Source organism: Scardinius erythrophthalmus (genome assembly GCF_964197995.2).
Source record: "Scardinius erythrophthalmus genome assembly, chromosome: 13".
NCBI lineage: Eukaryota > Metazoa > Chordata > Actinopteri > Cypriniformes > Leuciscidae > Scardinius > Scardinius erythrophthalmus.
Window position 1 is genome coordinate 12108296 of NC_138233.1, and position 16691 is coordinate 12124986.

The window sequence follows — 16691 nt, forward strand, 5'->3', positions numbered from 1 at the left end:
AAAAAAAAAAAGTAGATTCAGATGATGAGCACTTTATTACGTCTAGTTAATTTTTGGCTGGAGAAAACTACTTGTTATGGTGCTTGATATTGCAAACTGGTATTTCTTACCATATTGTTTCAATGTATTTTCGTTATAATTTATAAACGCACTGCTTGTAGCTTGTTTCACTGCACTTTGGTATTCTTCTTTACCTATAATGCCTAATGAGTAGGAAGTCTCACTGATTCACAGAAAATAGCTTACTTCCACATTGCAAGGTGGATTAGAAGAGCAAGTTTAGATTGTCCAGTCCAGTAGCACATTAATGTGAAAAATTATGCATGTACTGTTCAAAGAAATCCACTCTTACCTCTATTATTATAGTGAGGTAATAGTGAGATTATACTATTAAGTGATCATGCCTTTAAAATAGTCACCAAATAAATGTTACAGTGCAGTGATTATTTCTAATCCGTTTATCTTTAGCTTTTCATCTGTGGAGGCTGCTAGACCAGGGGTGAGCAAGATTTTTGGCACATGGCCCACGTACATGAATAAAATGACCTTTGAGATACAATGTTGTTCTCGATTTGTTCCTGCATTCTGAAAGTTGAGAGAATTGAATGTACTTATTCTAGTACATGACGCACAATTTTCTGAAGTGTATCTGTGACTGATTGGGCCACTCAGTTCATTACTTGATTTTGTTTTTGAATTTGTTCATGTAACGTTTAATGTAGTAACCATTTCTGGTCTTGGAGTCTTTACTAAAGAGCAGATGAATTGAATCAGTTGTGTTTGATTAGGGAGGCATCCAAATTGTGCAGAGTGTTGGAGGTACTAGGATCAGGGTTGGGAAACAGATCTGTATTTTATTCAAGTTTACCACCGAGATGGAAGTAGCACCAAGCAAGCAGCGACATTCCTTTGAACAGAAAATAGCTCTGGAGGTCGATAATCTCCAACATGCAGTTAGATGTTTGATTGCACCTTTCGCAATGGAAAGTGAGAGAGAGAGAGAGAGAGAGAGAGAGAGAGAGAGAGAGAGAACATGCTCATGGTTGCCAGGCAAACTGAGTTAAATATTGGGTTGATTGTTGACAAATTGTCCAGGTCTAAAGCTCTGATTAAATGTTTTGGTGTGGATGGCAATCTGGCAACCCTGATGTTAAATGCTCGGGGAGACTCATTAGGTGCTACTGAGCCATATCGAATTACGAAACAATTTCAGGATAATTGACCTGTGGGCTGAATTAAACCATGTTGAGGGTCGTAGTTCTCCCGTGTTTGTGCTAGACTGTTTTGAAAGTTACATTTAAACAACAGTTGAACTGAGCAAAAAACGTACGAACGCACAGTCTTTGAAACTTTGAGAACTCATCAGTCATAGGGAGAGTGATGGAGAGTTGGGCTGGAGTGGGGAGGACTGTTTGTCTGTTGTTCTCAATAAAGATTGGATTTACAATAACATTGCCTCCACCCCCTGTCCTCTCTCTCCTCCCTCTCACAACATTTTACAGCTCTTGGCTCCTGGATCTGCCCTATAAAACACCGTAAACATAAAATCCACAAGCACTTAAGAACTGTCCTTCCGAGAGCAGGGGTGGAGGGAGGGATAAACATCCTTTTTACGCCACTAGCCATCCATCGCTCTGTCAATCCACCCATCCATCTAGTTAGTGGGAGAGGATATACTGTCCTGTATTGGTTTATTAAGATGCATTACATTGTGAATAGTGTATTGTGATTGAGTTTGTGAGAAAAAAACACATGTCCTTGTCGGTTAACTGACTGAAAAGTAAACGAAAATATATATATTTTTTCATAACCGTGAAAGAGAATCAACAGTGTTGTTTAATGAAGATTGTGTTGCTGCATCATGTTTGCTCATGGAAGAAATTGCTTTTGCCCTCCATGTTTGTTCATATTCTGCTGGGAATTTAGGACAAGTGTCAGTATTCTGAGTCAGATGAGTGATATTCCAGATACAGAAACGATCCCAGATAAGAGTGACGCCATGCTGTATAGATAGATAGATAGAAAAAAAGAGAAAGAAATGAGATGGATTTGATTGCATTTCTGTATTATGAAAAGCAGCAAAAGAAACTGGAGGGTGCTGTGAATGAGCTGAAGGCTACTTAAATTTCTACTTTTGACTGACAGCAGAATAATCTAGAAAGCCTCAAGATGCGTTGTACAGAACTCTATCTTTACCCTCAGCCAGAAAAATAGCCCCACAGATAGTAGAGAGGCATGACAGAGGATAAGAATGAAGGGAGTAATGCTGCATTTCTCCCTGCGCAGTTTTAGACTTCACTGCCGGGTAAGAGGGAATGCATAATTCACACTGATATGTCTTCCTTTCACAGAAAGCTTGTGATATTCACACAGCTTTGGCAGGGAGTGTGGATAGCGCCACACAGGCGTATGCAAAATGTGTAGACATCTCTAAATAGGTCTGAAAATGCAGCTTATTTGTCAAAGAGCATAAGCCATTAAATCTGTTATCTGTTGCAAATGAAGCTCAGCCTCCTTAGCTGGTGGTTCAGACCCCTCTCACCAGCGTAGGCGAATTTAAAATGAGTTCACACTGAGAAATCTCACATCTCTCAGCATATGCCACATTGTTGCTAATTGGAAACCAAGCTTGTTGAAGGGAAATTGTTGTCACACACAACCCTAATAAATTCATTCTGTCTGTGTCGCTTAGAAATTTTCATTTTAGTGCAATAGCTTTTCTTTTATGCAGCATTTTAGCCAATTTAGTTTGTTTTGTTGAAAACGGTGGCAATTTGGTACAAGAAAAAAAGATTTAAGCATTTATGTGAACAATGAATATGAACTGAATGAGAATAAAACTGTTTAGATATTTTGGAGCGTCCGGAAATTCCCAAACGTAGTGCCGTGATAGAATTCTGTTTGATGCCTGAGGCTTTGGAATCATCTTTCAGTAACTGAACCTTTAATGATATGATTTAGGATTTATGAATGAATGATTTAGAATTTAAAAAAAAGATCTGAGCATGTTTGCAGAATGGCAGCCCCATAGCAATTATTTCAGGCCTCGTTAAAAGCCTCCCACCTTATCATATTCTCTCACAATCAATCGACACTTTAGCTCCAATGAAGGAATGTGAATTTGTTGGTCTCCTCTCTAGTCTAATTAGCTTAATTGACCCAATGTGGTAAATGCAGGGAAAAGAGGCATGTGGTTCATCAGGGACGACTTCTGAGAGTTTCTGCTGCTGTTTGGATTGGTGCAATTGCTTGCAGTAATTGTAATTCTCAGTTTGGTTGCGCTAGGTGCAATGTGAGAGGCACTGTGAAGCCCCTATAGGTGTAGCTTCTTGGATGTTTGATTTACCAGTAATTGGTACTTGTCAAACTCTCAAGTTAATTGTTGGGTATTGTCAAGTTGGCCTTTTAACTGTTGATTTGAGCAGCAAAAGCTACTTTAAGGTTCGTTATGGATGCCACATCTGTGCCTTCTTCCATATGTCAGTGTCTACAACTGTCTTTGGCAGTCATATGCTTAATAACACTCAATAATTCGATGTTGCTGTGAATTGTAAATCGCTATGGAAGAAGGTGCTGTTTTCCAATTATCTAGTATTACATTCATTTGAGAAATGGGTGAAATGGGAACAGGTGCAAATAACTAATTGAACTTTACGCTGTCTGAGAAGCCACACTGAGGACATGGCAGTTATTTTACGTACACATTAAGCTATTGAAGAGCTTGTGTTTAAAGGCCATTCTTTCTTGGATACTGTATACTGCGCTTCCCCCCTCATTATATTGATCTCTGCATTGCTTACACAGGCATTACCACACTATCCAGATTGGAGGCATGTTTGCGCTTAAACAGACACTATCCAATTGGCTACTCTTTTCTTTATTCGCTCTTCCAGCGGATGAGCTTGTGCCATTTATGCCTATCAATGTCACCATGGAGATTTTCTCTAAACTGTTCAAATTCATAAGGCCCTTAGGGAACTGACAAAGGGGGTTATGCCTCACACATGAAATATTGGGTGAGAATAGATGGGTGCATTCATTATTATTTTAAAGGACAGGGCAAACATTTTTTGCTTGGATAGATCATGTATTATGATAGATCATATAGATCATTTATTTCTATTAACTACATACACATCAACAAAGTGTTTCATCACAACTTTTAATGATACATATATAAATGAAAAAGATAACAAGCTTTATTTACTATTCATCATGATGGTATTCCATATCTATAACGAGAGAAAGAAGTGATTTACATGTACTACTTGTTTGAATAGTTCACATTTAAAATGCATCAGAAAAGGCTGGAAAATTGCAGATCCGGTACGGATATCCTTTTAGTGTTCCTACCTTTCTACTCTCCCGGATAATGCTGCGTTTAAGTCACACAAAGTGGAAAAAAAGTGGATTGTCTTTAATCAGTTAAAGACCTTTGTTCTCTCTCTTCCTTCTTAGCCCACACACGAGATGCAGAGGTTCACAGTGTTACATATTTTATTAATCCCTGATTTCTGTTATTCCTGCACCTCAGCGTTACACACACAAAGATTGTAATGAGCTGACGTGTAAATGTTGTCCGATCATTTGTCATCTACTTTAGATTTAGTCTCCACGATATTCTCTAGTATGTTCTGTATCAACAAGCCCTGCCCTTTAGTTTACTTTTTTTATTATTTTTTTTACATGCTAAATTGACTGTGTTATCTATGTCAGCCTGTCAGTTTGGGTTCATTCATCAATTAGGGTTGACCCCTTTCATGATTGTCGTGCGTCTTTCTATTTAGATTAAATTTCCTCAGATTTTAAAGTCATATCTTCCATCATAATTTAAATGTGGTTGTCTTTTGTTGAGCAGGTGAAACTACTGAGCTTTGTAAATTTGATTTGACTGTTCTTGAAACCTCCATGTGGTGAATAGAAAATGTTATTTTTTCTCGTTCTTAGACATAAGATATCCACTTTTTCAGTGCCTTATTTTTTTTTTTAGACAAATTTTCTTTTGTGAACCTTTTTTCTGTGCTTTCATCTCTTTCCTTCTCTTTCCTTTTGTCTCCTTCTACCACACTTTTCTCACTCTCATTAAAAGAAAAGAAACCCAGAAGCAATTTGAGGTCTTTCATTGTCAAAACTATTATCACCACTGTCAGCTCCCTGGGTTGGGAACAAAGTCCTCGTGCTGCGTGCAAAAGAAATAGAGAGAATAAAGGAAAAGCCCATAAAAGGAGGGAGAGAGAACTGAGAATCAGAATTTGAATTACACCCCCCAAAAAGATGTTTTTTTTTTGTTGTGTTTTTTTGTTTTGTTTTTTTGTCGTCAGTATCCCCAGAATGGAAAGGCATCAGTTTCCCCCAGTGCATATATACACAGTAAAGTCCAGGTAGCAAAACTATATCTAAATGAACCTGTTCCCAGATCTCAACATCATCATCATCATCATCATCATCATCATGCTAACCCTTAATATGAGCTAGTTTTAGGACACTGATAATCATTGGTACTAAGATGAAAAAACAGCTTCAATTATCATCTGAATATTGGATAACATCAACACCAAGAGTGGTATCCCTGGCACTTTCTGACTATTATAGGTATTTTAAGCATTTTCCAGAGGGCTTTTTGCCCATTAAGAACAATGTTTTGAAAACAGACTAAAGTAGGCACAAAGGGTACTTTGGAATAGGGGTGTGCCGAATGAAAACCTGCTTTATTCACATTTCACGAGGTGTTCCACTCTGAACATTTTTATGTAACCATGTTAATGTTTCGCATCAGTGTCTGCAGGACACTGTCTATAAAGCTTTTTAAAGGGATAGTTCACCCAAAAATGAAAATTCTGTCATTAATTACTCACCCTCATGTCGTTCCAAACCCGTGAGACCTTCGCTCATCTTCGGAACATTTTAATTAAATAGCTGTCAATGGAGCCCCTCCTGAGCCATCGGATTTCATCAAAAATATCTTAATTTGTGTTCCGAAGTTGAACGAAGGTCTTACGGGTTTGGAACGACATGAGGGTGAGTAATTAATGACAGAATTTTCATTTTTGGGTGAACCAACTCCTTTAACTCCTGATTTTGAACAGTGAATAATTTTCTTTCTTTCTAGTAATGTCTTAAAAGATGCAATTTAATTAACAGAATCCTGATTTTTGTTTTAAATGTCATGATGTTACACCAATTCTCCAATGGTAAATGAAAACTGCCATTTTAAATATAAATATTTTGATTTCAAATCTATTTGAAATCCTCTACCCAGTAATAACATTTTGTGTCTGATGAATGGGGAAAAATGGTCCCCTTAGAATCGGCACACCCCTACTTTAGAACCTAGGGAAAAGAAACCCTCACCCAACTGCTTTACCTAAAGAAAGGAACAGAATAGGCAGTGGGTTATAAAAAAGGCTATCACGTGTATGAATAATCTATGTCTGGTATTCCCCCTTCTCTGTATCCTCGATTTGTTCCATAGCCTGGATTTCCTGTGTGGTTCAGGGTGCTCCTATATAGAGTTGCATTATTAGAGGGAAAGATAGTATGGATGTATGTCATATCCTCAACTTTTGCCTTAGGCTGCAAAGGCTGTTGGGCAGACATTGGTGTCATTTGAAAGCCGTGAGCCCTGATTTCTAAGATTGACGTGTCTTTTATGGTTCCAGACTCAACATAGTCATCGTAATGTTTGCTGGCACCTCTTGATCCAACTACATCTCTACCGTATATAGAGTGATCACCTGGTGCAAGGTACCCTGCACGGTGTCCATACCAGCAGAAGATGCCAAAAATTAAGAACAAAGACACCAATGCTGTTGCACCTCCAATAATTCCAGCAAGTGGTAGTGCTGACAGTTGGTCAGTTCCCCGATCGCTGTCCTGGTCTGAAATAGGCTGCTCTAGGGGATCCGTCTCTGTTTTGGCACAAGCAGGAGGCTCATGCTCTGAGTTTGTGTTTATGTTTAACCCCCCAGTTGCCGTGAAAGAGGTTCTTTTACCATCGTTTCCAGAGAGAGGCACCAAGCAGATGATATAACTTGACTGGGGTTGTAGTTGCGTAAGCAAATACTCACGGCGATCCCCTGGCACAAGTGTTTCTGTGATTGACCCCATTGCAGGACTGTTGCCTAGTCGCAACCAGGAAAGTCTGAAGGAGGGAACTGGCTGTGCAGCCTGCCAAGTAATGTGGACTGTCTCTGGTGTGAGAGGTTTTACACTGATTAGTAACGATTTACCAGTAACCCCATTTCCGCCTCCAAGACTGTCCTGGCCCATATCAGAATACTTGTGTCCTGGTCGTCTGGATCTGAGGGTAAAGAGGGAACCTTGTGGAAGTGGAGGGGTTGTTGTAACTGGGGGCTGTGTTGGAAAATAACCTTTCTCTTTTTTTGCTCCTTCATTTCCAACCATTCCTCCTGCAGTATCTACACTGATCTCACAGTCTTCTAATTGACTGGTAAGGTCCCTTAGTACCATGCCTCTTAGTCTCTCTGGTCCATGGCAAGTTAAACCTCTCACAGTCACTGATGAACCTCGCTCATGCAACCAGTCATGAAGCCAGCGGAGGTTACAGCCACAGTACCAGGGATTTCCTCGGACGAGTAATTGTGAAAGGCTGTCTAGATCCTTGAATAAACCCCTTGGAAGAGTCGTTAAGTTGTTACCTGATAGGTCCAGTTTCTGTAGTCTTCGCATGCCGTCCAGGGAGCCCCGTGGCATGTGGGCTATTGCATTGTCCTGTAGATAGAGCCGAAGGAGATGCATACTAGGAAGGTTTAATGGTGGTGCCTGGAGCGAGTTACGAACCAGAGAAAGCTCTGTGAGATTAGACAGCCGTGAAAATGTGTCATCTGCGATTCGTTGATTTGCCAGCAGATTTCCATCGAGGAAGAGACGTCTTAGAGAGGAGAGACCTCGAAATGCATGCGTTGGAATAGTTGAAATCCGATTGTCGTCTAGTCGGAGTTCCTCAAGTGATGCAGGCAGTCCTGATGGTATACTTGAGAGGTGGTTGCGTGACAAAAAAAGAAGACGCAACCTCGGATTGTTGGCGAATGCTTTGTCTTCTATACTTACGGTTGAAACTGAATTGTCATCCATGTGAAGCTTCTCCAGCAAGGGGAGCCGTGCAAGAGCGGATCGCGGTAAAGTTCGTATATTATTGTCCTGAAGGTGAAGTTCCCGTAGTGACGGAGGCAGATGTGTTGGAAAATCATCAAGTTCATTATCATAAAGGTAAACTACTCTCACAGTCAGTCGTCGCTCTAAAGATGTTGGTAGCCCAGCATTGTCTATCCGGTTGTTTTGCAGATAGAGCACAGCTGCCGTTAATGGTAATGGAGGAATGATGCTCAAGCCACGGTCATTGCAGTAAATGAAGCCATCATCACACCTGCAAGCTGAGGGGCATGGCACGTCTCCCTGAAGCTCCGCCTCCCCGAGAGCTGCCTCTGCGGCGGCAGCAGTTGCTGCTGCAAACTCGAGAACTTCAACCAATAATGTCAGGCATAGAAGAAGTAGGAACAACCAATCGCGGAGTTCAACAAGGCTCTCTGTGGCCATAATTCCAGGCAATGTACCCCACTCTCTCTGCAGACTTAGTTTAACCCAATGTCTCAAGTCAATATTATTGGTCAGTCACTGTAGTTGGGTAAGCGCAGGTCTTTCTTGTCCTTCTTTGCTTCCAATCACAAGCCCTGTGGGAAATATTGAAAAGTTTTGTTTTTTTAAATAGTTTACATTTGGTTTAGAGTTCAATGCAATTATAAGTCCACTTGTGTTATATAGTATGCTGTCTGACTTTTACAGGACTTCTGCTTAAATGTGAAAAACATTGCAAGGTGGTAAGAGGTTAGTAAGCAAGTGCAAAGAAAATCAGTCAAGCTGAAAGGCTTTCTAGATAACCTTAGCAGAGCGACTTGACAGATAGGAAGCATTAGACAGAAACATTAGAATAAAAAAGGACTGCAAGAAAAAGGTAAATGGATCGAGGTTGAGCAACTAAATGAGTGTGGAAAGAGTTGAATGTAACTTTTACATTACCACATTATACACTGAAAATTCTAGCTGTGAGGTGGTCGTTCTGAACTTGTATTAAAATGTGATTGACATTTGAATTCCTGGAAAAACAATTACAGGTTTTTTCCCTGATTGACCTTAAGTCATATTTGAATTCAAATGTTACAGGGAACAGTGTTTGAATAAATCACTAGTTTAATTTTAGCTCAAATGTTTTGAAAGTTCACGGAAGGGTCAGATAGAGCTCTCATTTTTGGCCTGATTTGCAATTGAGATTTAGATGAAAACCACAGACGTTTACAACAAATTGACATGCATAATGGATGCTGTTTCTTGGTTGTTATTGTTTTCAAAATAGCATGAATTATTCAGAGAGACTACATGGAATACCCAACAGAGATTTCACTCTGTTTAACCAGTCATTGACTAGATGGCCAGGGATTGTGAATTTCCTGTGTATTTATTCTCTGCAATCCTTGTCTGTGACTCTTATCAATGTTAAATTAAGGCAAAGAATATTTGCAGCTTAGTTGGAAATATTTTTTTCATAATAATTAAACTGTCCCTTTAGGTCTAAAATGTATCAAAGTGAAAAAGTATACATTCAGCATTATTGTGACAAAAAAACAGACAGATATATTTTTTAAATCGTCAATATGTTTTTGCTTCAATAAGAATGGCCCCTGCACAGTAAAATCATGTTAATTTCGGGCCAGTGCTGCGTTTACATGAAATATATTTACATTCATTGATCTTGTACATCCAATTTTTTGGCAATGTGTTCTACATTGTTGTGTTGAGTTTTGATTATGTGCCACCAAAATAATGTTATCTGTCTGGACAGCAAGGATAATGTTTTATCAAAATTGTAAGAGTTGATTTTGTGATCAGTCTTGAAAGCATCACTGAGAATTTCCAACTTGTTACATTTTCTCTTTGTAAAGGAATTTAAGAAATATTCTTTCTTCACTAAAATGTGCATTTGTACACAATTTTGAGACATTAACATACTCATATGTCATTAATCCAAAATGCACTTTTTTTTTTTTTTTTACTTGAGTATTTGTGTGTGAAGGTTCAGTGTGCATCACTCTCTGCTGGGGCCTCATTCTTTTTGCTGTCTTCCATCCTATGGGATTGGACTCAAGGTTGTTTTTGTTGCAGGCCAGGCCAGATGGGAAATGGTTGGCTGTCTCCTGGTTACAAACGTTGTTACCATAAGCAGCAACTACATGCAAAACAAACCCTTAAACTGTGCTGTACCCATGCTAAACTGATCAATAGAGCTTAGCTAGTATTGGAATAATAAAATTGGAATAATTGCAAAAAATATGGTATTTTTTTATAATCAGATATCATTGTTGTCACTTTGACTGTCTCCTTTTCAAGTCTGTCTCTCTTTTTAAATGAGGCAGGCTACATGAAAATGGAAGCAATTTAAATGTCATATTTAATGGCTCTCCCAGTGTGTGTACATTTGGGTATTTTTAGAAATAAAAAATCAGCTGTCTCTCAGCCCTGACAGTGTATTCTCACAAAGATGGGTGGGAACACAGAGAAAAAATATAGTTCTGAACAGAAATGCTTATTTGAAATTGAGATTAACCGGTTAATAGAATGGTGCAAGTATGACTGGTTTCTTCAAGATTTTCCTATGGAGTTTTATAATGGGGTAAAGCCTTTGGTAAGCATAACTTGACTATACTTTTACGTTTTGTTCTATGATGTAAATTACAAAGCAAATTTTAAAGCAGTTATGTTTATTTTTTATTTTTGCAGTGTACGAATTAGACTTCTGGGTTCTTATGTCATAACTTCACAACTCTGTTATTTTATCGTTTAATATTTAAATTTAGTAGTCAACCAATCATGAATTAAAATAGTAGGGCCTATGCAAATGTGACATTGATGCATCCAACGTCAGTGAAATGTCCGCACTCACCGCTCAGTTGTAAGTCGCAATGGCAATGCACTGGCATTAGAGGTAGGCCTAATATGCAGCGTGGTATGTTTTTGAAACCAGCGAAAATTGCAGGATAGTGTAGAACCTAGGGATGTTAATTTCAGGTTTTTTTCCCCCTGACTAGCAATTGATGCCAGCCAACCGGTCATTAACCATTAACCAGCAAGATTATGTTAGCAGCATAAACAACAGTACATGGATTCAAATGTCTTCACATCACAGACCAGCAGCGCTTCTGTGAACGGAATAAAGCAGAATAAAAAAATAAAAAAAATATATATATATATATAAAAGGAATAAATTGGCCTATACGCAAAAAAATGTTTCACTTAAATAATTAAGAGAAAGAAAAGACTGATTTTTGGTCAATTTTTGTGATGTGCTCCAAAAACAAGTTCACGGAAAGAAAAATGTACTTGGGTACACCTTGCTGTCACCAAACAAATGTGAGCACCGCTCCAGTGTGCTGTTGTTATGCCTAGCACGTTTTTGCACATGCAGGATAATGTTTAACGTTGAAATTGGAAAGTGAGCGAAGTACAAAGTCTATAGTTTACAAAATAAATAATAGTTCAGCATCCAAATACATTGCGAATATGGAAACATTTGGATTTGTGCCGAATGAGAGAGGTAGGCATGTTCAGTTGTTTTAAATGAATTTGTTTTAGTTTGACGTTTATATAGCTACTTATATTTTTCATTTTTGTTCTGTTCTGAATACCGTTAAATTTAAAGGATTTGTTGTGGAGCGAGGGGAATAGCCTATAGTTATGTTTGTAGTGTTTATAATCTTTGTAAACATTTCGCTTTATTTGCATGTATTTTACATTATTTCTGTATGTAATAATAAAATGCAACTTATACGTGACATCTTTTTTACTCTCAAAAACACAATTTTTTATGTGTATGTGTTTTTAACCATGCAGACTTTAATTGTATTACACCGTTTAACTGACAGTTTTTCCTGTCGTTTACATTTGGTCAAAATGTATAAATGTTATAAACGATGCTGTATTAGCTATGACTAGAAGGCAAATACCAGACTAAGGCTCGCTTTGTGTTTTTTGAGTAAAGAAAACGGTGTACTTATTATTATTATTATTATTATTATTACATTTACATTTATTCATTTAGGAGACACTTTTATCCAAAGCGACTTACAAATGAGAACAATAGAAGCAGTTAAACTAACAATAGGACAACAATATGCAAGTGCTATGACTCTTCTCAGTTTAATCTAACGCAGTACGTGTACTTTTTTTAAAATTATAATTTTTTTTTTTAAGATAATAGATATAGAATAGAAGATAAAGTGTTAGTATTAATGGATCAAGCGTTGCCGAAAAAGATCAAAGTGTTGCTGAAAGTATAGGCTTTTTGGATTTTTCTAATTAAACTGTTTTCGGAACATTAATGTTGCAGAGGGAACGCGTGAACATAAACATTCAAATACTGATAAAACAATTTATTTATTTTCTTTTCCTTTTTAAGCCCTGAGAAGTTGATGTGTAAAACAACTTGTAAGTTTGCCTTTAGATGGCAGAGTGACCACGAGAAACTCTGTCTCCAACTTGCTGCACAGTTTGAAACATTTGTATGTACGCAGGTTACCTTCACCAGGTTTACCTTCCCTGCATCTCTCGTCTGTTTCTCTATCCTTCACTCAAACGTTCCTCTGCTCTGAAGAAGGTTTTCATCTCGGCCATCTCTGTATCCGCCCACTGTGCATCTCTAATCTCTCATAATCTCTTCTTATACACTTCTTTAATCGTACTGTTTTTTTTTTCTGTATATCCTGCTGATCCTCCTGTGTCAATCCTGCATTTTCATTCTGCCTAAATCTGCTTTTTTGATCCTTCTCTTGAGTCTTTATTTCCTTTCTTTTTAGTTTCTACTTCAATTCGGTTGACAATACCAGGCTGAAGCGCAAGTGACCCCTTTCTAATACAGAAAGATATATTTGTGCTGCACACTTTTTTTTTTTTTTATCCAGCCACACAGCTCTTTACACATTTCATATTGTATTAAGATAGGATGTAGGCGTTCAAGAATTCCTAAAATCTAATCATTTTTAAGTTGCCTATTTTTTTTTTACAAAAACAACTGTTCTTACCATCTAGCGGGTATCCCACATTGTCCTTTGGCTGGTAGGTCTGAGCAGTCAGTGTTTGAGCGGTGTCACTCGTCCTCTTGATTCAAGATAGGAAATCAAGGTCTTTCTTCTTGATCCTCTATGTCCTTTGACTTTAGTGACCAACGAAAATTGCAGCCCTTTATTGTTGGATTCCTATAAATTGTAGGCACTGAAATAAGCATAACGTCAACCAGAAAAACCCTGGGAATTTTTTCCAGTGTCAATCAATAGAAGCAGCCAAAATGTTCACTTCCGTGCAGCGAGAGAATATCCGAGCCGATGATGTGTATTCAAGTTGCAGTGTGTCCGTCAAAGTTGACATCATGTTGATTGTGTTTTCTTGAATGAGAATAGATGTTGTAACCCCTCATCTTTGACACCGTGCTACCTGTGAAGAAAACATTCTCAGTGAATTAAGAGTGCCAGGACAGGAAAGACTTTAATATTCACAGTAGGTCATTTTCTCTTTAAACTTGGCTTGACCTAAAAAGAACTATTTCAAAGAATATCATCTCTGAAAATGGTGAAGTCAAGTTCAGTGTGCAGAATTAAGTGGAAAATCTCTTTTACAGGCTGCTCTAAGCCATAGCCAGGACCAAAAACGCAAAAATCAAGGCACACACGTATTGTTGCAAACTGGGTCACACTGTTGACAAGACTGAGGAAGGGCAACAAATGATGGGTGTCTTTTTCGAAGCAATCTTCTGTATTAGGAAAAGGCATTTCTGAGACTAATTAATTTTTTTTAGATGACTCTAGATTATGCATAATGTATTTTCATATGTTTAGATTTCCGCTGTGAGTGTTTGTTGTTTATGTTTACAAGAACTGCTGCTTTGGGACTAAGCCTTTTGAACCAGCAACTGTTAACTCTCTTTGTATCGTAGTGTGCTGAATCTGTTTAAATTCCCAGGCCTGACGTGGTTGATTTGTGTTTGTGATGTTTAAAGTCTCCTCTGGGTCCCACTGACTCCCAGTCTAATTGCTTTTTCATGGTCCAGTCAGAGATTGGGAGTTATCAGAAACATTATTGCAGAAATATAATGCACCATGCGGACGTAGCAGCCTGGTGAAGATGGATCAGCGGAGGCCCATAGTACCACGTGTGAGAGGAGACGGGGAGCATTTCCAAGGCACACAGCTAACGTAAAGGGAATTGAGCAGAGGAGGAGTAATAAGGACAAAGATGGCTAATTAAAATCAATAAACGTACTGGGGAATTTCCGCCAATCAATGCTCGTAGATGGTGAAAAAAATAAGGTCTATTCAGGCAGATGTCTGAAAATGTCTAGCGGGTATAAAACCAGACAAATACACAGCCCGCTGCCCTTCTCTCTTCACCTTTCTCACTCTGCCACTCTGTCTCTCGTACGGTATAATGGGGCAGTCACATTAGGAAAGAGATTATGATGGGAGATGATAAGAGGTTATATCAGTGCTGCTGTCATGCTCGCACTGACCTCCATCCCCAGACGTACTTGAGTAAATGCTGAAAATGGACAGTAATAATGTTCAGCTGGAGTAGGGTGGTGCAGTTCCAATGCTCCGGGGCTGTTAATATTGCTGATGGTACCGATGTCCTCCATTCTTAAAGTTATTAGAATAGTGGAGGTACATCTGTGCTTTGATTTGTATGTCCTTGCATGTTTGAGGGTGAGTGTGTTTGTGTGCATGCATATGTGAGCCCATGTCAAACATTTTTGCCATCCTGTGCACGTAACCTACCCATCTCTGCCTTTCAATTTCTCATTTGCTGAGCGAGGGAGAGAGAATGGAAAAGAGAGAGAGGGGCAGATGGAGGAGTAAAGGAAAGAAGGAAGATTGATGAACCTATTGGAATCAAATTTGGTGGCAGAAATGACTGTCAGGCCTAGTATCCACAACAACACATATTCACAGCACTGGCACAAAGACAGACACACTGAGACTCACTGGGCTTTGTCTTAGGATCATGAAGGAGCATGAAATCTTAATGGTCTATCTCATTCCTCACACAGCTTTGTCATAAAATATTACTCAAGTACATCATGAAATAATTACTCCCCAGCAAATACACTTCATTATTAATTCACAACAAGCACTGATGAACAACGTTGTTGTATTGGCTGGCTAACAATGTAAACAACTGGAGAGTCTTGTGTTACTGTCTGGTCCCTTGCACATAAGAGCAGTAAACTCAGTTAATATGACATGATTGGTACACAGTAGGGCCCTCAGGAATTGTGGTATTTTACTGAACAGTGAGTGTCTGTATGTGGCTTACATTGGGGATACGAAGATAGACGCCATAATAGCAGAGCATTGGCCGGAGGGCATACTTGTGTGTCAGGATATTTTTCAGTTCCCATATCAGCACATGCCTCTGAAACTAGTTCTCTAGGCTTACAGGCTACAGTCAGTGTTGTAGTGATAGTCCACAGCGCAGTTTTGTTTTAAAATGGTTTCGTCAACGCGACTCGGAGTTCTAGAATCGTAAGTGCTCTCTAGAATATTCTACAATCGTCACATTCATGAAACGACAGATCTGTCTTCGGCTAATGACGCTTTAAAACTTCTTTTCAGAAAGCGGACTAATTCATTGCTCAGTCTACTGGTTGTAATTACCTACTATTCAGTGAAGAAAGGGAAAAAAATATATAATTGCTACACAGAGATGTTTTGACAGTGGAGTACAAACACCTTGATGAGATGTGCCTAGGTACCGTTCTCTTTTTCTTTTTTTTTTTTTTTGCAGTCCAGTGATGTCTCAGATCTTTAACTGCCAGTGGCTCTGCAGAGCTGAATAGTAATATGTGTGTGCGTGTGCATGTGTGTATTTCACTCTCTAAGATCTAATGATAATTAGCTAAAGGTAATCAGGGGTAATTCAGCAACGGGAGTGAAAATGGCAGGAGACGCAGGGATGTGACCAGCCTCTCAACACACACCCACACACTGCAGCCTTTTAGCATGAACAACCAGGAGCAAAGAGAGGGAGAAGCAGAGATGAGGGGTAAGTGTGACAGGGATGCATGGATGAGCAGAGAGGGGAACGCACCTTGTTTTACCCTTATCCCCATTTTCCTGTATTATTCCTGTGCGCTTCCTCTCTTCTCTCTTTTGGCTCCCATCCTCTTGGATGTTCACCAGTGCATTTACTGTAATCTGTGAACCATTAATGCATAAATGCCTATACTGATTTATGTCCTTATTATATTCAGTGTTTGTGCACTGAACAGAGCCAGTGGCTTGTGAATGTGATAAAGATGCACTAAAGTGGCAGAGAGAGAGAGAGAGAGAGGGAGAGGCCTAATGCATTGAAGTAACACAGAACTCTTGAATGTATATGCAATACAAAAAAACATCAAAGCTTACTGGTATTTATAAACGCATACAAGCATAATTTAGTCTTAAGGCTGATTGCATTATAGACAAAGTATGACTGGGATGCAAGGACAAGGGCTCATAGTGGAAGTTTGACTAAGGCATTCATCCTTATAATTATGGGGTTTTCTATCTGACATAAAAAATCTCTGATCATCTTATTTTGGTGTATTTTGAGTGACATGCCACGATATTCAATATCCTTTGCCTTTCTTTCTG

General features: G+C 38.8%; 2 protein-coding genes across 4 annotated transcripts in view; one reads left to right on the plus strand and one right to left on the minus strand.

The window, feature by feature from the left end:
* macrod1 (mono-ADP ribosylhydrolase 1) overlaps window positions 1-16691 on the plus strand; it is a 66864-nt gene that overhangs the window by 4561 nt on the left and 45612 nt on the right. The window lies entirely within an intron of this gene.
* Window positions 6409-8556, minus strand: flrt1b (fibronectin leucine rich transmembrane protein 1b; the record flags this gene model as incomplete). The annotated part of the gene is made up of 1 exon (XM_081383352.1): window positions 6409-8556. The coding sequence occupies one exon, from the start codon at window positions 8554-8556 to the stop codon at window positions 6409-6411; it is 2148 nt and encodes a 715-aa protein (XP_081239478.1).